This window comes from Saccostrea echinata, unplaced genomic scaffold (assembly GCF_033153115.1).
Source record: "Saccostrea echinata isolate AGI-Se365-2 ecotype Australia unplaced genomic scaffold, CSIRO_AGI_Sech_v1 ptg000025l, whole genome shotgun sequence".
Taxonomy (NCBI): domain Eukaryota; kingdom Metazoa; phylum Mollusca; class Bivalvia; order Ostreida; family Ostreidae; genus Saccostrea; species Saccostrea echinata.
Window position 1 is genome coordinate 11,959,839 of NW_026889774.1, and position 20,997 is coordinate 11,980,835.

The window sequence follows — 20,997 nt, forward strand, 5'->3', positions numbered from 1 at the left end:
ATATAGATCATATAGTGAAAGTGCATTATTTCTTTGAAAATCTTCTTCTCTGCTGCTGGGTATTAAATAAAGTAACTAAGTACATAGTTATGATGAGCAAGAGAGCCTCTTCCAAAATTGTGAAATTCATGGCCCCTGGGTCAGGGGTTCTGGCCCCAGGGTGGGGCTATATAGATCATATAGTGAAAGTGCATTATTTCTTTGAAAATCTTCTTCTCTGCTCCTGGGTATTAAATAAAGTAACTAAGTATATAGTTATGAAGAGCAAGAGTGCCTCTTCCAAAATTGTGAAATTCATGGCCCCAGGGTCAAGGGTTCTGGTGTTAGGGTGGGGCTCTATTGATTATATAGTGAAAAAGCATAAATTCTTTGAAAATCTTCTTCTCTGCTGCTGGGTATTAAATAAAGTAACTAAGTACATAGTTATGATGAGCAAAAGTGCCTTTTCAAAAATTTTGAATTTCATGGCCCCAGGGTTAGGGGTTCTGGTGTTAGGGCGGTGCTCTAATGATTATATAGTGATAAAACCCATTAATTCTTTGAAAATCGTCTTCTCTGCTCCTGGATATTTAATAAAGTAACTAAGTACATAGTTACGATTAGCAAGAGTATCTCTTCCAGAATTTTGAATTTCATGGCCCCAGGGTCAGGGGTTCTGGTGTTAGGGCGGGGCTCTATAGACTATTTAGTGAAAATGCATTAATTCTTTGAAAATCTTCTCCTCTGCTCCTGGGCATTAACGTGATAAACTAAGTACATAGTTATTATGAGGAGGTGGGCTTCTTCCAGAATTGTGAAAGCCATGGCCACAGGGTCAGGGGTTCTGATGTTAGGGCGGGGCTCTATTGATTATATAGTGAAAATGCATTGATTCTTTGAAAATCTTCTTCTCTGCTACTGGAGATTATTTAAACAAACTAAGTGCATGATTATGATAGGCAAGGATGCCTCTTTCAAAATTTTTAAATATATGGCCTCAGTTTTTTGGGTTATTGAGGAAGGGGGGGGGGCTCTATTGATTATATAGTGAAAAAGCATTAATTCTATTAATTAATCATTAATTAATCCTGTCTGCTCCTTAGCGTTGAGCTGATAAATAAATTGCTTAGCTATGATGAAAATGGGAGCTTCGAACAGAATTTTTAAATCTTGTGGTCCTAGGGTCAGGGGTTCTGGCATAACGAGGGGGGGGGGGGCTTTTGATAATATAGTGGAAAAGTGTTAATTCTTTGAAGTCCATAGTTATGATGATGAGGGTAACCCTTCCAAATTTGTAAATTTCTTGACCCTTGGTCTTGGGTTCTGGTGTTAGGGTAAGGCTTTGTTGAATCTGTAGTGAAAATGCATTGTACCTGTGAAATTCTTCTCTGATTCTGGGCATATCGGAAGAAAACTGAGTAAAAGTTTAAAGTTTAAGTAAGCGTATTTCTACCAGATTTTTTAACATCTGGACCATTTGTTTAAGCATTCTAGTCCTGGGCAGGGCTCTATTAATTTGTATTCTACTGAGAGAAGTTATTCCCCTTTTCCATTCACCTTTGATAATTTATCACTGTAAATAATGTACTTGAAAGGTTAATAGAATAAGATAATTATGCAAGAATGTTTATCATATAATTCAAAAAGTATTTTCTTAGTTTTAATAATCAGGTAGACCTGTAAGTAATAGATAAATAAAAATGAGACAAAAATAACTTATATTATTAAAAGTTCTTCAAAGACCATAAGAGAGGTCAATGCTAGAGGTCTTAATATGGGTTTAAAAATAGTACAGAAGCACTCATAGTTTAATAGTCTGCATGGTGATAGTGTTAAGTGGGGGACAGATTAGAACTTAATTTATGAGTTGATACTGAATACTAGACTAATTATTTTGTTGATCCTGATCTTCCTACTTCTCTTGCTTTAGGGCAACAAAGCTTCATCTGTCAGTGTATTTAACTTCTAAATTGTTGTATTATACTCAGGTGACCGTTAAGGCCCTTGGGCCTCTTGTTTGTTTTTTTTTCAAAATCACATTTGAACGCGATATCTGCAATCGCAGATCCCAGGAAATTTTGAGAGGGGGGGTGTCCACAACAACTCAAACAAATATCGAACTCGTAAATATTTTGACAAGCGAGAAGAAAAACGTAAACGAATTGCCCAAACCTGAAATACTATGTACTTATTACGCTGGGGGGGGGGGGGGGGGTAGGACAATCCAATTTTATCAATTTTCTTTATCTACATGACTCTCCTTGCCATTTTACGAGGGTGCTGTGTTTCCCAGAAGGTTGGGGAACGTAGGTCATTTGTTTTACTTTATATAGATTTTTTTAACTGAAAATCCCTGGGGGAGTCCGGACCCCCCCCCCCCTCCCGCCATTGCCCGTCTTGATCCACGCATGAGTCTTTAGGTGGGAGTGTAATTAGTACGGTATATTAAATGGACCAGGTACCAGGAGAACTGTAAGGGGTATGGATTTAATGTTTTGCACATATAAAGTTTGGCGCTGTGGCTTTTGTAAAATACCAAAGTAAATTACCTAGTGACTTTTGAACATGACCATTGACCAATTTTTTGAAATGGTTTATAGAGCTGATACACAACTTATTTTTGACATTTTAGAGGTACGTCTGTGCTATATAGCATGTGCACTGTTTGCTGCTGAAACTTCGTGGTACGCCCAGCCATCTTTGCAGGTATCTGCTCGCAATTGCTTCCATCCTTCTGCTATGGGAGAATTAAAAAATAATGAACGGCGAATCAATTTTTGGAAAAATTCAACTTGCCTTGTCATTTTTAGGTCACCTGAGTAAACTCAGGTGACCTATTGCTATCCGTTTTTGTCCGTCGTCGTACGTCGTTCGTCGGTCGTAAACTTTTGAACATTTTCAGCTTCTTCTCTGGAACCAGCGAACCAATTTCAACCAATTTTGGTATATAGCATCTATGGGTGAAGGGGAACAAAAATTGTGAAATTCGTGGCCCCTGCCCCCCTGGGGCCTGAGGGGTGGGGCCAAAACCATCAAAATTAATGCAATCTTTAAAAATCTTCTTCTTTACTCCTGGACATCAAGCAGTCAAACTGTTGGCATGATTGTAATAAGCATTGAGCCCTCTACCAAAATTGTGAAATTCATGGCCCCAGGGTCAGGGGTTCTGGTGCTAGGGCGGGGCAATATAGATCATATAGTGAAAGTGCATTATTTCTTTGAAAATCTTCTTCTCTACTCCTGGGTATTATTGAAACAAATTGAATACATAGTTGTGATAAGCAAGAGTGACTCTACCAAAATTGTGAAATTCATGGCCCCAGGGTCAGGGGTTCTGGTGCTAGGGCGGGGCTATATAGATCATATAATGAAAGTGCATTATTTCTTTGAAAATCTTTTTCTCTACCCCTGGGTATTGTTGAAACAAATTGAATACATAGTTGTGATAAGCAAGAGTGACTCTACCAAAATTGTGAAATTCATGACCCCAGGGTCAGGGGTTCTGGTGCTAGGGCGGGGCTATATAGATCATATAGTGAAAGTGCATTATTTCTTTGAAGATCTTCTTTTCTACTCCTGGGTATTATTTAAACAAATTGAATACATAGTTATGATAAGCAAGAGTGACTCTACCAAAATTGTGAAATTCATGACCCCAGGGTCAGGGGTTCTGGTGCTAGGGTGGGGCTATATAGATCATATAATGAAAGTGCATTATTTGTTTGAAAATCTTCTTCTCTACTCCTGGGTATTATTTAAACAAATTAAGGACCCTCTATACACTAGAGGAACATTTTTTTTGGACATTGAGAAAATTACAGTGTGTAAAGGTGTAAATATTGAGCTTATCTATCACATTTTCAATAAAGGGTGCCTTGCATTTACCCCTGGGAAAAATGTTCAAAGACGATGAAGTACTGATGAACATAAATCACTGTTGTTTACTTAAGCGGGAAAAATACCTGCAAATGAAGTGTTCTATCTATTCATCTTGGCCTATTAAAGTGTTATGAATGCTTGATTTGATCACAAATTAAGTAATAAACTGTCAATTTCAATTTATTTTATTCTTGATCAAAGAGTAGATCACTCTATCTGCATAAACATGCAACAAAATCAGAACTCTCTAGTGTGCAGTGTATAGAGGGCTCTTAAATACATAGTTATGATAAGCAAGGGTTACTCTACCGAAATTGTGAAATTCATAGCCCCAGGGTCAGGGGTTCTGGTGCTAGGGCGGGGCTATATAGATCATATAGTGAAAGTGCATTATTTCTTTGAAAATCTTCTCTTCTCCTGGGTATTATTTAAACAAATACATGGTTATGGTAAGCAAGGATGCCTCTTCCAAAATTGTGAATTTCATGACCCCTGGATCAGAGGTTCTGATATTAGGGCAGGGCTCTATTTATTATATAGTGAAAATGCATTAATGCTTAAAAAATCTTCTCTGCACCTGGGCATATCAGAGGCAAAAAGAGTAAAAGTTTTAATAAGGAAGGGTATTTTTACCAGCTGCAGATTTTTGAACATCAGAACCATTTGGTCAAGTGTTCTGGTCCAGGCCAGGGCTCTATTAATTTGTATTCTGAGAGGAGTTATTCCCCTTTGCCATTTACTTGTGATAATTGATCACTGTAAATAATGTACTTGAAAGGTTAAAAGAATAAGAATTATGCAAGAATTTTTATTGTATAATACAAAAAGTACTTTCATAGTTTTAATGATCAGGTAGACTTGTAAGTAACAGATAAATAAAAATGAGACAAAAATAACTTGTCTTATTAAATGTTCATCAAAGACCAAGAGAGGCCAATGTAAGAGATTTCAACAAGGAATTAAAAGGGTTCAGAAGCACTGATTATAAGTTTGTTTATATACTGTCTGGTGAGAGTGATAAATGGGGAACAGATTAGAACCTAATTTATGTACTGTTAATGAACACTAGACTAATTATTTTGTTGATCCTGATCACCCTATTTTTCTTGCTTTTGGGCAACAAAGCTTCACCTTTCAGTTCATTTTATACTCTATGGATCCTCTAAATTGTTGTATTATACTCAGGTGACCGTTAAGGCCCTTGGGCCTCTTGTTTTTCAATTATATCATCATACTGTATATACGTTCTAATTAAAATTTCCAAAGTGGCAATGAGATAGACAAATGCATCAAAGAGTTTCAGAATTTTAATGAACTAAACTTCACCTGAAAAATTCAAATGCTAGTACATCTTAAATGACTTTCTGAAATACATAATCAAAGGAAATTTTATATTTTTTTCCTTCATAATTGTGCAAGGTATATGAATGAATAATTAAAATCAAATCCTTGATTGAGTTTCTTCTATTCTATAAAAGAAATTGCACCTTTTATCGATAATTTACATTATTTGTCTCAATTCTGGTCTGAAAAGCTAAATAATAATAAAAAAAATAATGGAAACAATAAATTCCAAAAATTACTTTTTCGTCAATTTAGTCCATTATGTAAATGTAAGGATAAAAAGAATTTTGGTCTGACATTTTTTATTTAATTTTTTTTAATTTTGAAGTGACCCTATTTTGTGGCATCCCTGACTTCTGATACGTTTTTTTTTTAAATTAAGCATAAATTTTAAAAATCGTTATACACAATAACTTAAATTTTTAAAAGCAATTAATCTTTTTGAAATTGTTAAAACATTTAATACAGATTTTTCATATTTTCTTGATTTACGAATATCGTTAATTGCTTATGTAATTTTTTTATATGGTAATTGATGAAAACCTCTATTGTAAATTGACGGTAAATGTCCCAAAATATTACAATTTATGAATAGAAATACTGATTGAAACTACAAATAGTACCAAACACGCTCTACAATTTAATTTGTGTAATGGATATATAGTTCATTGTTAATATATAAACAATTTTGTTGCACTCCTGATTATAGTATGATTAAAAAATTAAAAGTATAAAACACAGAAATTCATTAAGTTTTAGCAAAATTCATGAAGTTTTAGCAAAATTAATTTGTAATGAAATTCTGCAACATTTATAGTTCATGGCTACAAAGCTTAGCGTAAAAATATTTTAACATGGCTTGATATCATGAATTAATCTTTTTAATGTCACAAAACTAAATATATATATAAATTTACGTAATATAAGTCTACAATAAGGCATTTTATTTCAAGGGTGAAATACTGGTAGCAAATGAGTTCAACTAAAAACATTCTGCCAATCAAATTTTGACTGTATTTATACATACTTAATCATTGATTAGTTTAACGTTTTGTTGCACTCCTATAGCCATGGCATTATCAGACATTAAAGAAGAAGTTTGAAGCATAAATTACATCGGAACATTTTTATGCGCTACAGTAAAATTGTTATGTACATTGTTATGTAGTTATCTAAAAATCAAGTTCAATGGTATGCTGTCGGAGCATTTTGAAAATAATGTTGGCTTACTACAGGGGGAGGTTTTATCACCTCTATTGTTTTCATTATATGTTAATGATTTGAGATGCATTTTTTAGAAAACAATTGTTCTTTTGTTGAACTGCAGTTAATTTCCATTTTTCTGTTGATGTATGCAGATGATATGATACTTATTGCAGACTCACCAATGTCACTTCAAACACTATTGAATGAATTAAATACTTATAATAAGAAATGGGGTCTTGAAGTTAATACAGATAAAACCAAACTTTTAGTGTTTAGAAATAGTAGAAGTTTACGAAATGAAGAAAAATGGTTTTACAGTGGAAAAGAACTTGAAATAGTAAATAGATTCAGTTATTTAGAAATGTGTTTCAATTATAATGGTAAATTTAATATAACTCAATAGCACGTATCTGAACAGGGAAGAAATGTATTTTATGCGCTGAACAAAAAATTCTGCAACTTTGATTTTAATGTTGAAACCCAAATATCACTTTTTGAACTGTATGTCTGTAGTATTCTTAATTATGGAGCAGATGTGTGGGGATTTCATAAAGCTCTAGATGTAGAAAAAATACAAAGTCTCTTTTGTAAAAAGTTACTTCGTTTAAAAAAAGTGCCTGTAACAATCTTGTGTATTTGAATTTGGAAGAATGCCTATGAGGGAATCTAGAAAATTGAAAATTATAAAATATTTTTTAAAACTAAAGGGGAAACAAAATATTCTACTAAAATCATGCTTGGAAGAAAGATTAAAGAATAATGATATTTGGATCAGAGACATTCAAAATGAACTTAATAAACCGGGACTTCGCTATATATTTAATGCAGATTTCAATGATAATGTTATATGTTAGTAAAACAAAGATTCCTTGAGATGAATAACTATCATACTATGCTTTCTAATATTTGTAACAATGCCCGAAGCCCGCTATACCAACATTTGGTTGATAATTTTGGTGTACAATATTACTTGCGTAAACCTATTAATTATATGTACAAAATACACATTGCTAGAATAAGACTGTCTGCCCATAATTTAAATGTTGAAACTGGTAGATACATGTATGTTAATGAAATTAGAAAAAATAGAATATGTGAAATGTGCTCTTTGAATGTTATCGAAGACGAATTTCATTTTATTTTACAATGTCCTTTTTATCATGACCTTAGATCGAAGTACCGTACGGTATTTGAAAAAGTATTATTATAAGAAATCCAGTGTTTGGAAATTAATTCAACTTCTAAGTGTACAAAATATAAAGGAACTTATATCAAGCTTCCATTAGAAGAATGAATCGTAATTTTTTAGTGTTTTATAATTACAATTGCCTGTTAAAAACACGTCCTACATAGTTTACTTGCTATTAATTGATTATGCTCACTCTCATACTGTTATATTTTACAATATTGTATATATGTTTAGTTATTACTATATGTAATCTGATGTGTCGCATGACGCAAAGAAATAAAGAACTTGAACTTGAATCTTGTGTAATTAATTTTTTTTCAGTGATTTCTTTCTAAATTTAAAAATAAAAGAAAAGATACAACAAAACTCTAATGACACTGGCAATAATTAAGCTATAAATTTATCATATAGATGCTAATTGATCGAATTATAATAATAAGTAAACAGAAGTCATTTCATCTTGGAACTGGAGTGCTGCAATTTTGACCGTTGATATTCGGATAACACTGGTGATGAGAATCGGTAAGAATTTCATAATCGATGATTGGGTTATTGTAACTAATTTTAAAATTATCGATTATAATTGGACATTTAAAAAGTCTATCAATTTAAATAAGTAAATGGTAAGAATAAATGGGTAAATGACTACTTTCTGTGGTGGTCCAGCTGGCCCTTCATTCATTTTGTACGTAGAACCTAAAGTACGTCCATACTCGGGAATGTGCTTTGTTACCCGGGTATGATTACAATTATCTGTTTATCTGCACCATTACGATCCACCAATAAGTTAACAGCAATACGGTGGCTGGAAAATTTGGCTTAAAAACTATTATGCTTGTAAAATAAAACAATAAACCGATTAATCAGAATTAAAAAAAATTGTATTCGAACGCTTGGATTATGCAAGCAATCGACTGATTTTCGATTATAATCGATGATTGGAACACCACTAGATAACACAGAGAGATCCTGTAACTGAAAGATTAATAGAGTATCTAAAATTGTCTTTGGGTCTTTGTTTTCCAAAAAAAATGAAAGCTTAAACTTATATACTGATCAAAGTTTACATAAGATGGGGAGCAAACCATCAATTGTTGCACTCCTGACATAAATGGGTATGCACATACGTATACTTGACTTTCATAAATGCTGCTAGTTATTCACAAAACAATCAAACCTTGTATATGGTATATCAATTATTGTTTTACATTATGAAAATTCTTTTTTGATCCAATTCTCATACAATTTTCAAAATAAATGTTTTGGCAACAATACATTTGTCACATAGTAAATTTTACAAAATTAATATACAATCTAACAAAATTTGATTTCATAAAAAGAATGATTTTTAATGCTTCATATACTTAAAATTATTTATCTAACAATTAATGTTTAGACAGTAAAAAGGAAATTGTCACTCAATATTTATTTAAAGAATTAGTGTCAGTCCTCTGCCTCAAAGAGTGTCCGACTCGTATGTGTGATAATTGCGTAAATGTGTTAATTGAAGTTTGAGTGAATGCCATGTGTTGTGTGAGAGAATCAGTGTTAGAACCGCCGTGGACTAACCCGGACGTGAATATTAGATGTACTGGACATACCGTCATCAAGAAAATACAATTTTACTCTGGACTATTCCGAGTTACCAAAACGTTTGTGTGTGTGTCCGTGTGTGAGCATTTCAAATCGTCTTTGTTTTATGTAACTTTACTCGATTTATTTTCGGATATACAAACTTCTACATTTATATTTCGTAAATTATCTTTTAATAAATTTCATCACAAGTTCACTTGTGTTACATTTCTTTCCGTTGCACGCTGACATGGCATAACATCATCTGTGACCATAACTCTGTTAAGACAAAGTTACTAGTCTAAATTCAAAGATCAATACATTGAATTTTATCAGGAGAGCCCTTATTTATCCAATTTAGTCCATTACTTTTTATTTTACAGATCTTCCAAAAAAGTGGGAAATTTTAAAAATATTACAAACGGTAATATACTCCTGACATTTTTAGCATCATTTTTGGGGGTAGCTTTTTTGTCACTTGAAATATCAATGAGATATTTGGCAGTAATTTAGCCAATATCAAGGCACATATACTGAGATATATAAATATATTCATATAGCCTGTATTTTAAGTGCAGGTTGATAATTATATTTGTTTTAAATCCACTTTGTGGTAATTAGTACATCATACACCAGTGGTGGCAATAGCAAGCGAGGAAGTATCCAATGTTGATAAATTCATACTTATTATTTTCCAGGAAGCCCACTTTTTCCCACAGATTTCATCCATTTCTCCAGTTGTTAGCATTTTTTTCACATTCTATCTATCTGTTAGTAAGTCATTGAAGACTTTTTAAAAGCATTTACTGGTTTCTCTGAAACTGTTGGTACTGTCTCTCTCCCGATCTTGAACCTTCCTTCAGACACATTTTCCCGTTCTCTAACACCAAATTTTACGAGTTTAAGAATGAAATCAACTGGAACGTAACTATTATAAAATGAAAATGGGAAAGTGAATTAAAGTATCCTTGTATTATCTATTTCATGGCTGATACTTTATGAAAATGTATGCTAGAACATTTTCACTGTGGGACTCGATCAGTAAATCTCGAAATTTTGAAAATCACTTCAATTTAAAAATTCTTTAATATGATTTCTTTTATATGATTATTTATGATGGATATTTGATCTTTTGTCTTTTTAAGAAACCGGTCACGGTAGCCAGGTAGAGGAGACGTTTGCTTCATGATTGGGAGGCCTTGGTTCGATTTTTGTTCGCCACGCTGGTCAAACCTAAGAAGTAAAATACATATGTAGGTAGTGACTATTCCTTTGCCAAGCGTCCGGCATTACAAGTGAAAGTCACGGGTCTTTCGGATGAGACCTTAAAACCGAGGTCCCTTGTCACGGTAAGCGTTGGCACTATAAAGAACCCTCACTGATTAATGGCCCTGAGTGCCGAGTATAGGTCTGAATTAGAAGCCTTTCACCGGTAGATGTTGACGTCTCTATATGAGTGAAAAATTCCCGCACGGGACGTAAAACAATATTCAATCAATCAATGCTTTCAAGAATTAATGCATGCTTTTAATAAAATGGGAATGCATCCTTAAAAAGAAAAACAAGTATGTCATTTTGTACTACTGGAATGAAATGGAGTAAACTACGTTTATGTTTAAAAGATATAAATTTCGCATCCACAGTTATTTATATCATGTCTCTTCTCACAAAAGGAAAAGATAAACATTTTTTTCATAGATTTATTCAATTAAAAGTAACAATACGAATCCTTAACACATATATTTCATAGATGTTTGGTTACATCTGCACTTTCAATGTATTTCGGAATGGGTACCTTCGTTTAAGCGGCGTACAATGTACTTACTTATGGCACTTCATCACAACACATAAAATGTAACAAACTTAAAGTACTATTAGATCAATTGTAACAAACTTAAAGTACTGCTAGATCGATTATAACAAATGAAGTACGGTTAGATCTGCCATGTTGTAAATTTTGAATTTACCCGGTGTCAGTAAATCCAAAATTTACAGTACGAATTTTTTTATAATTACTGACAAATGGTAAATTAATAAAATACAACATAACTATCCCTTTAATAAAATGAATCTTAGACGATACAGAAAGCTCCCTATTTATTTAATTGCAAATATAAATTTTAAGAATGCAGTGTGGTATTTGACAAAACTGAGAGATTTATTACGAAATAGTTTACATTGTAAATTTTGCAGATGATTAACAATTCGATCAAGACAGAAAATTGACATTGTTTTTTTTAATGAATCTTTTGTATGTAAAAATATATTTCTAAGAGCATTTGATCATTCAGTTTTCATAAATATCATAATAAATTTTGCAAACAATCAACCATGCGATCGAGACAGAGAAATGTTTTTCAGTGTTTCTCTTGTATATAAAAATATATTTATACAAGCATCAATCTCTAAATAGATTCAGTTTTCATCAATACTGTTGTTTCTTTGAAATACTTTAGTTACAAAATGATTTAAGATTTTCTCCCCCTCCCCCTCCCCCAATCCTTAAAAAGCCACAATTCGACTTCAAAAAATACGGTTACTTAACAGTAGCACTTGACTAGAGCATATTGACAAATAACATGGCAAAATCAATAAAATACTGATTACAACAAAGACTTTTCAATTTTTCTAGCAGATCAAATGTGAGCTAAAACTACATGTATCTTTCATTTGGTATTATGCAGAAGAGTGGGTAAATACAGGGGGAAAAATACAAGTTTCAATCTAAGACTTGTAGAAATGAATGAGATATATCAAATATGATTGCCATACACAAGGCTACTGACATTATCAAAATTAAGAAAATTAAATAATGCAATATTTAAATAGTAAAATTGATAAAAGTTAAAACTAATCGGACGTTAAACGACATACGCCACACTTTAAGCATCACATGTCTATAGTTACTACATAAAAAGTGTTGATTTTTGGTCACATAAAAATTATTGAGTAATGTTATGTATTGAGACAAGTATAGAATTCTACAAAAGTTCCACGAAAAGCTTATATTGATGACCATGAACGTAAAAAATGACAACAGTTTTAATCTTTAAAGGATGAACTAAAAACAAAACACAGCATGTAATTCTAAACGTTAACACCTTTTTGATAAACATCAATAAATATAAAGATAGATATGACACATGATAAAGCATCTCATTCAAAGAATTATACGTGAAAGTAAAACATAAATCTACCACTGACACACAAAATATCAAAAATATGACAATAACTGCCGTACTGATTAGCTAAAATGGTAATTCACTGGACAAGAAAATGTCTTCAATCATATTAGGAGCAGGAGAAACTTCGCTTGTGTCCATTTTCAAAAGTTCCATTCGTTGAATGCCCTGGCGACTTAGAGTTCTCAGTTCAGCTACTTTCCCTAAGATAGAAGAGAAGTAGTTGGGCTTTTTCTGTGCCTCGCTATTGTACACACAGTGATCTCTGAGACTGTCGATGATTTTCATCTGGACTTCTTCCATTTTAGCTTGGTTTTTTAATCCATGTCTCACTGCAATTTAAATTGGAGTTACTTGTTAAAAATATATCCAATTGCATGATTTTTGGTAAGAAATTAAGGGGAAAAGCAATCGGTGAAAGCTGAATCTAAGACGGTTTCATTTTAAGGCAACTTACATGTTATAAGAGTCAGGGCTTCCATGCATGCTAGTGCTGAAATGTCTAGAGACATTCTGTATAAAGAAGTACTGAAGTCAGCTATGGAATTTATCCAGTCTCCAAAGATTTCTTCACACTGTTTTCGATGAAGTACTGTGCCATTTTCAAAGATGACATTGTCTGTATTTCCTTGCATCCTGTTAATTATTAAATATAAATGTCACAATTTGCGGTCAAAGAACTTTACATTAAAATGAGAGTTTATATAATAGATAAAAAAAAAATTTTATCTGTCTGTGTGGGAGTGTTTAAAAATATGATATGTTAGAAAAAATATTTCTTAAAATTCTTTTAGTTAGACATTAAACTAATGCAAAATTCCTTCAATACCTGTAGGAAAGCCGTAAAACGAAGAGCTCAAGAGATGCCGATTTGAAAAGCATGTTTTGATCCTCTTGACATATGTCGGAAAAACCGGGAACTTTGGTCGACCATGCCTTAATGATGTTGACTGAAGAAGTGATCAGGTCGTAGAACATATTTGTTGTCTTCTCAGTGCATCCTTCTGATTTCGTGCAAGGCACTTCGTACTTTTAAAAAAGAAGATATTTATGATAGAAGGAAATGCAAAATCGGAACTTTTTCTCCAAAAAAAAAAAACAACAACAACAAAACGTAGAATAGTAGTCCTAGGTAAGGACATAGTTTTACATTTATTAATTAGCATGTAGAAAAATAAATGAACTAAAAGACTTTCTGGCATTGTCTGTTTTATTGAAACTGAAGGGATGATCAATTTATCATGTTTATTTTGAATTTACTGGGTGCAGATGAATACAAAATTCACATGATACCGTATATTGATTCTGTTAAAAATTTACATACCTTTGAGTAACAGTGGCTTGACTTATCAGGACTAGAGTCAAGGTGTGCCCGCACAAGCAGAGTGATGAGACTGACTGGGGGAGAGGGGGAAGACTCCTGGGGGCTCTTTGGCTTCGATGGAAGCCTACCTCTACGTCCTTTAAGACTGTCGGTTCGAACAACTGCAAAGTAACAAAACAAATTGAAAAAAGTGTGATGTACGTATTCATTATACACAATGAAAAATTGTATATAAAGGAGAAATTCTTTGAAATGTTGCATTAACAAGCACATGATTTAATTATTTACCTTCTTTAACCATTCCTACAGATAAACACTTCTGAAATCTACAGAATTGACACCGGTTTCGTCTTCGTTTGTCAACTGGACAATTTTTATCAGCCAAACACACGTATTTTGCGTTTTTCTGAACAGTTCTCTGTAAAAAAAAAAAAAAAAAAGACAATATTATTAAGTAGCTAAAATCTTTTGTGAACACTTTCCTTCTGACTTTGGGACAAACAATTGCAAGTATCTGCTGTGTTTGACGTTTTACCTTGAAGAATCCTTTACATCCCTCGCAGGTTCTGACCCCGTAGTGTTGACAAGCAGCATTGTCACCACATACAGCACACAGCATGCCTTCTCGCTGTGGTCCTTCATGACCACTGCTGGGTGAAGATCTTGATGAGAGAGATGTGGGAGATGTAGTGGGTGACCCCATATGATATTTTAGTCTAGAAAATAAAACGTTAAAATACAAGTAAGTAAATACTTGAATTTTTCATTATAATGAATTAAGAATATTTCCAAATTTATTTTATAGATACTTTGTTTAGTAATTACTTACCCTTCGTTAGGTCTTGGTGGTGGAAGTGTGAGATTTAGTTGCCCATGATGAGACATTTGCCTCTGGATTTGTAGAGAACTGTGATCAATTCCATACGAGTTACGGAAAGGAACGTCACGGCAGGGATAACATACATCTGACTGAGGTAAGGTGTTCCCTGGGAAAGGGTGGTCGTAATTTTGGAATGTGGTTTCTCCTCGGGAACATGCATTTGAATTGCCACTGTAGGCCTGAATAGGGGAATAAGCGGCCATTTTTTTGTCTAAATTTGTATAATCCGTATGGCTCTCTGGAAATACATTCTGATGTGGTGAAAACAAACCGGAGCGTACAAATGGCTTTGTGTTCTGATTCAGTAATTGTTGTTGATAATGAGTATCCATTGCAGGAAAACTCTGGAAAGTGCCTTCATAGGCAAACACCGGTTCATCAACTTTCTGATGTGCGACATTAGTACATCTTGTATTATCACCAAAAGAGACAGGAGGTTTCATCGGTTGTTTATCCATTACAGAACTGTCATAAGAATATGGTCCTTCAAACATCCCATGAGAACTTTGTTGGAATTCACATGAGCCAATGTTAAACTGGCTTGGCATTGTAATAGGAGTTACATCGTCATTTTGGAAAAAGTTGTCACCAAAGTCTGGAATGGTGCTTCCAACATTAGGGGAATGAAACATACCCGGTGCCTGAGTTCCACAGGAAGGATAGATACAACTAGGATCCGTCTGAAATCCTGTTCCGGCGTTGTAAGAGGACTATGAAAAAAAATTGAAAGGTATTTATATTCATCTTGGTAAATGATGGACACTTTGTATTCACTATATTTTTTTTTAAATTCTAGCAACAATTTTTTAAAATACCTGTGATTGCAAAAGCAGCATTGGGGATGTGTTTTGACCTTCAGGTTTCTGCGATGAGTGACTAAGATCAACAGTGGTCGATGGAATAGCAGAAGCTAAAAAAGAAAATGTTGTTGTAGGTGTCTAGAAGCTTTCATACTGTTTATAGTCAAGTTCGCTTATGGCATTTATATATACCTGTTTTCAGTCCGCATATGTTCATGACAAATCGAAATGCAAAAACTATACAACGTGACACACAATTTATATACGTTTCAATGAAAACGTCCATCTTAATTATTGAAATCCATGTTCTGTAATCCAATTGTCGCATTCGTTCTTTGCTAGTTTATACATTTTATTGCTTTCTAATTTGAAATATAGTATCATAATTTTTATGTAGTGACTTAAACTTCAACAATTAACCTGTATGGCCATTTTTTCTGAAATTTTTAAACACATTTACCTTCTTTAGATAGTTTAAATACTTTAAGTGTTTTACAAAATCCAATTAAATTAATCCTGATTCAGTAATATTTCATTTTCATTCAAGATGAAAAAGAGAAATGAGTTCGTGCCCCGTGAAATAGTTGAGGTTCTAATCGATCCATAAACAAGTATACAATAATGATATCATTAGGTACAGTTTTGTTTCCATTTTATGTCTGTCAACAACTAATCTTATTCAATTTGTGAAATCACATGGCAATCCAGTGTTATATGGGGGAAGGGTTAAATATCTCTGCGTCTGGGTCAAATTGGAGCTGTTATTTATTTATTTGCTTCAGAAAGGAAACAACGGTCTCTCTTCAAAACTAAGGTAATTCTATCGCATAAAAAAGAAACTTGGAAAAAAATAATACTTTTTCAACAAACATATATGCAACAAAATTACAAGTTTGTTGAGTATATTTATTTCGCTATTATTTTTTTCCACGCATCTTACAAACTATATACACATAATAAAGCAACTGCTATTTTGTCGTGTATTGATAAAGAACACACAGGATAATTCTTATAATATCAGAATGACGTCAAGAAACAGTGGCCAAAATTTCTCCAATTTTGATAAAGATGACATGATACAGCATCCATTTGCAAACTCAGCTGATAGGAAAGTCTTTAGCACGCGTATTGTACATTTCCAAAGAAATGCTGGAATGACTTACGAAACATTTCTTTCATTATTAATCATTTCAGTATTATCCAGTCATCTTGGAGATATTCAAGTATATTGCTCTTATCTGATTTAAAAAAAAAATAGTTTAATACTTACAAAAGATCAATCAGAAACGAGTTATTTCTGGTAACAGATTTATTTATTCAGTTAAATGAAAAAAATTACATAATTTTTTAATTAAAAAAGGGCTTGGCATAAGATTTTAGAATTATAATTTAAAATGTGATATTGCAAGTTTTCTATTTCTTGTATAAGTTTATCTAGAAATTTTGTGCACTTGCTTTCATTTTGTTTTAATTTTCCATCATCAGTCAAGAAAATATCAGACCATGACAAGCCAAATCAATTGCTTAACCGCATTCCTTGTTCTCAAATCTAAATGACAAGATCCGGTGTTGGAGCATGTTAACAAAGCAAATTTAATATATGTGTTATACTTACATAACCTCACCACGACCTTAACTCTAAGGTAATGCCATTTTTCATTTCGAGTCTGAGGTTTTATAGCAATATGAAAATGAAGTACGTCCACGTAAAACAAAGTAGGCGTTATTTCCCTTTCAGCACAGCTACAGTAAATAATTTCTCCAAGAGAATCGTTTATTTTTTGTACAAGGTGCAAGTAAATGATAAAATGATAATGTCGCATATTCTAGTTTGTGTAATATGCATGAAAGATTGTAAAACTGTTTTAGCTGTGGAAATGGTATTTGATTAAAAAAAAAGGACAGAATTTCAACTGAAACTGTGGTAAAATCTTCGAAATACAATATGAGCCATAGAACACTAAGAAATAAAACTTGGAAAAATAGGAAACAAAATTTGTGACAATCTCCTTATTTTATGTCTCTTGTTTACCTTTTTTTACAAGATGTACATTGCAAATATCTTACATGGAATTATAATTATTATTATTTGAATATGTTATTTATTAAAGCTTAATGCATACATATTTTGATTTAAAGAAAATATAAGGTAGATTTGTCTAATGGCACATTAAATGATCAGGTTAATATTTTTCTAGCGTGTATCTTTGAAATAGGTTGAGAAAAACATAACAAAACTTTTTTTCCGTTAAACGCCAGAGTTTTTGGCATACTGCAACGGGCAGCTAAGAAGTGTAAAAACACTTAAAACATCGTAATTATTTTTTGTGGATGTTGGAAGCATTTTTATCATAATAAAATAAAAACTAAAATAAAAGACTAACAACTTGCGTTATGTTGTGAAAAAAAATTGATAAAACCTAGTAAAAGTTTTGGATGAAATTCCAGTATCTAAATATTTTACACAATCTAACCCATATGAGACAGTTGCAGATATTATACACTATGCTATATGCTTACAGGGAAAATTTTTTAAAAAGTGTCTTACCTTCTAATTTGTTTAATTCCAAATCCTGATGCTGCAAAGATGGTAGTTTTGTAGAATCATGAAAATCAAAATTAAACGCCAGATTGCATTAAAATATCCAAGCTCAAATATAATTTGGCTGCTATATTCCATGCATGTTACACCATCTCGATTAGACTTCAACATCGAGTAATAGTCTGCCATCACGTGTATATATTTCACTATCATCGTAATATGTCTATGAGAATACGTGTGACGTCACACAGCATCACGGCTTACGTCACCCTATTTGAATGTACATTCCTAGTAATTGTTCTAGCTGTAACAGCCTTTTTCATTGGTGGATTAAGTGAAACCCGCATGGCTGAATTCATGGTCGTGTCGTCAATCTAAGCTGCACTACTAAATCTAAACGTCAATATTGCGGCTGACGCAGATATTCTCAAAGCAGAGTAAAAATAGATCAAAACATATATAAAACATCGACGAAACCTCGATCTGACCATGTTGGGGGGTTTCTACAAGGGCAAAAAAATCAATAATCTGCATTACGCTAGTTATTGCAAACACGGCATCGAATTTTGGATTAGGAAACTAATAATAGATTTAAGATAATTTTAGACTGAATGTTTTTTTTTTTCAGTATTATGGCATTGATTTTTTCTCTCTTCGTGACATAAATACACCATATATGGCTAGATTGTGGTAAATACGAGGGCCGATTGTGCATACGTTATCTCACCATTTGCCTTGAATGTGGGTCAGTGGTTTTACATCACCAAAAAGCCTACCTGGCTGGTGTTAAAACTATTAAAAATTTACTTTGTAGGTGTATGGCATATATCGTAAAGATGTTTCATGAATTCATGCATTTAAACAAATTTCGGATCAGTGGAGGATGTAACTCATTACTTTAATAGCAAAATGACCGAAAATGACTCGACAGTTGTGGCATTAAATTTCCAGATAATAGCACAGCAGTTTAGGACAATTCGCAGAATGGTCGTCCACTGGGAAATGCTATCCATAATATCACTCTAATTGAATAATTAATATAAGGGTGAGACAGAACATTGAAAAACATAGAAAGAAATTTAAGCTTTAGTTTGAACTTCGTTTTCCAAACAGTCTTGGAATGCTCTCGTGTTCGCCATCGAAATGTGTTTTCTGTATATTTATTCTTATCCATTCTTATTATCAGCAGATGTTTTGTTTATAAGAAAACACAATCCAGATTTGAGATGCATTTATTTCCGTCTAGAAGCATGACAACATACACCAAACTGTTGTAGAGAAACAAGAATATTCATTGGTAAGCTCTTGATGTATGAGGAAAACTTTATTCTTTTCGCTACATTGTTATATATTTAGTAAATAAAAAGAACATCTTTTAAATTTTTAAAGACAAAGAAATCTTGATATGAGTAAGATTTAAAATATTGACAAAAGATGAATTGATCGGCAGAGGGAAAAACACGAACATCAAGCATGCATAAGCTTGAAGTTTTAAAATTTAGTGGCGAATCTAATAAGTTTTTTTTGTGGAATGAAAAAAATCTTTATGACCTGAATAAAAGTTCTCTTTTCTTTTCATTTTTTCTATCGTGGATTTTTACTTAAGAAATAGGCTAAACATTTGTGTATGAATAAAAGTACCTATTCAATTGCGTAAGTGAAAAAAATCAATATCGGGGTTTATATACACTGCGTCACCAGAATGAAAGAGGCAAATCAATATATTGATAATAAAAGATACTGACAATAAAATCCTATTCATAAAAAAACCTGTTCATTCAGGATCTTGATTTTTTTTAAATGCATCTTTTACGCAACACATTGCTTACAATTTAATATTCGCGTCATGATAAAAGAGGAAAGTGAGGAATGTTTAATAACGATTTAAAAAAATCGTGTGATAAAGAGAAAACAAAATTTAATAAGACTAAGCTATATTTATTTCCCAAATTATTCAAGTCAAATGTAATATATGCAAGAAAAAAGACCCTTAGAAGAAAATAAGATGTCAAGATTGATAAACTGATTCTATTTAGCCCCGATGCACAAAGTTATTGCTTTAAGTGAATTCGATTAAGATATCGAGATTCAAATTAGCATAACATTTTAAAACCTTGGAACATTTCTAATTTTTGCATAATGAGTTTGTTTCCTATCTAACCTCTGTCTGGCCCAATAGTTCTTGAAATCTGATGAGTTAACCTAAGCGTTACTCAATATCTGATCAAGAGAGAATAAATTCTGATTTAACAAAAGATACATATTGTTAGGGGGTTTTTTTTAACATCCTTTCGAAATTGGAAGTAATTTACCTCACTTTCAATGTTTATGCGCTGCGCTACTTTTTTTAAATTGTATTTTTTTTAATTCAATAACTTTTACAGGGAAAGTTTAGCTCAAAATGATTAAAGAGATATTTGGAAAAAAAATGTCTCTTTCAACTAAAAGGTAATTTCCCCGATTTTCGCTTAATTTAATGATAAATCGGGGGAAAGTGTGTCTACAAATGCACTTAATTAATTGTCGACCTTTCGGAGAACAAATTGAACAAATACTTTTTGTTACAGTTTGTTTGATTGGACAATAATATTGCCTTTAAAACTAACCTTGAAAAAAGAATAATTAATGACATGTAAATTGATGAATATTTTACTAGCAATGAACTTTTTTGATTCACATCGATACCTAGGATTACAGTTTAATCATTTTTATAGATATTTTCTTACCCTGTATTAAAGTTAATATAGAAAATAATGCAATTGTCTTCAGTATGCAGTAATTATATTTTTTTTATCAGAGCGGCGAAGGAAATGTTTAATCGATGCTTCCGTTTTCTTTCTAGTTCTGGGCAGATGTGAAAGGCTGCAATACTACGTCACTTATTACTTTTAGGTTATTTTCAAGGGTTCTTATGTGTACTTGTGTTTTTCTTTTCTTTTTTAAATTCTTGAAAAACAAAATAATTAAAATAGCCAAATAAGTAATTTAAATTTTAGCAACAAACTTATAACTTTTTATGTAATTAGTAAGTGTTTCATAAACTTACTTTAAATTTGCATATCATAAGCTGAAGAGGCACATTTCAAGAGAACCTCTGAAT

General features: G+C 32.4%; 2 protein-coding genes across 3 annotated transcripts in view; one reads left to right on the forward strand and one right to left on the reverse strand.

Annotated features, from left to right (window-relative positions):
• Nucleotides 1-20,997, forward strand: part of LOC133192011 (outer dynein arm-docking complex subunit 2-like) — a 225,845-nt gene that overhangs the window by 108,753 nt on the left and 96,095 nt on the right. The window lies entirely within an intron of this gene.
• On the reverse strand, nucleotides 10,852-18,649 carry LOC133192010 (nuclear receptor subfamily 4 group A member 2-like). Of its 2 annotated transcripts, none has more exons than XM_061327837.1 (9): nucleotides 17,904-18,649; nucleotides 15,371-15,465; nucleotides 14,505-15,265; nucleotides 14,211-14,391; nucleotides 13,964-14,093; nucleotides 13,676-13,836; nucleotides 13,181-13,380; nucleotides 12,809-12,987; nucleotides 10,852-12,683 (listed from the first exon to the last, which is right to left on the reverse strand). In XM_061327837.1, the coding sequence occupies exons 2-9, from the start codon at nucleotides 15,389-15,391 to the stop codon at nucleotides 12,418-12,420; spliced, it is 1,899 nt and encodes a 632-aa protein (XP_061183821.1). In that variant the 5' UTR covers nucleotides 15,392-15,465; nucleotides 17,904-18,649; the 3' UTR covers nucleotides 10,852-12,417. The 2 variants fall into 2 exon arrangements, with proteins under 2 accessions (XP_061183821.1, XP_061183820.1); XM_061327836.1 differs by lacking the exon at nucleotides 17,904-18,649 and adding an exon at nucleotides 16,971-17,195.

Excerpts from the sequence above, each read along its gene's own strand:
- LOC133192010 (XM_061327836.1), bottom strand. The coding sequence starts at position 17,178 with ATGCGACATTATCATTTTATCATTTACTTGCACCTTGTACAAAAAATA. Across the intron at positions 15,466-16,970 it reads TAAGGTCGTGGTGAGGTTAT|CTTCTGCTATTCCATCGACC; the intron begins GTAAGTATAACA and ends TTTCTTTTTTAG. Across the intron at positions 12,684-12,808 it reads AGCCCTGACTCTTATAACAT|TGAGACATGGATTAAAAAAC; the intron begins GTAAGTTGCCTT and ends TTTAAATTGCAG.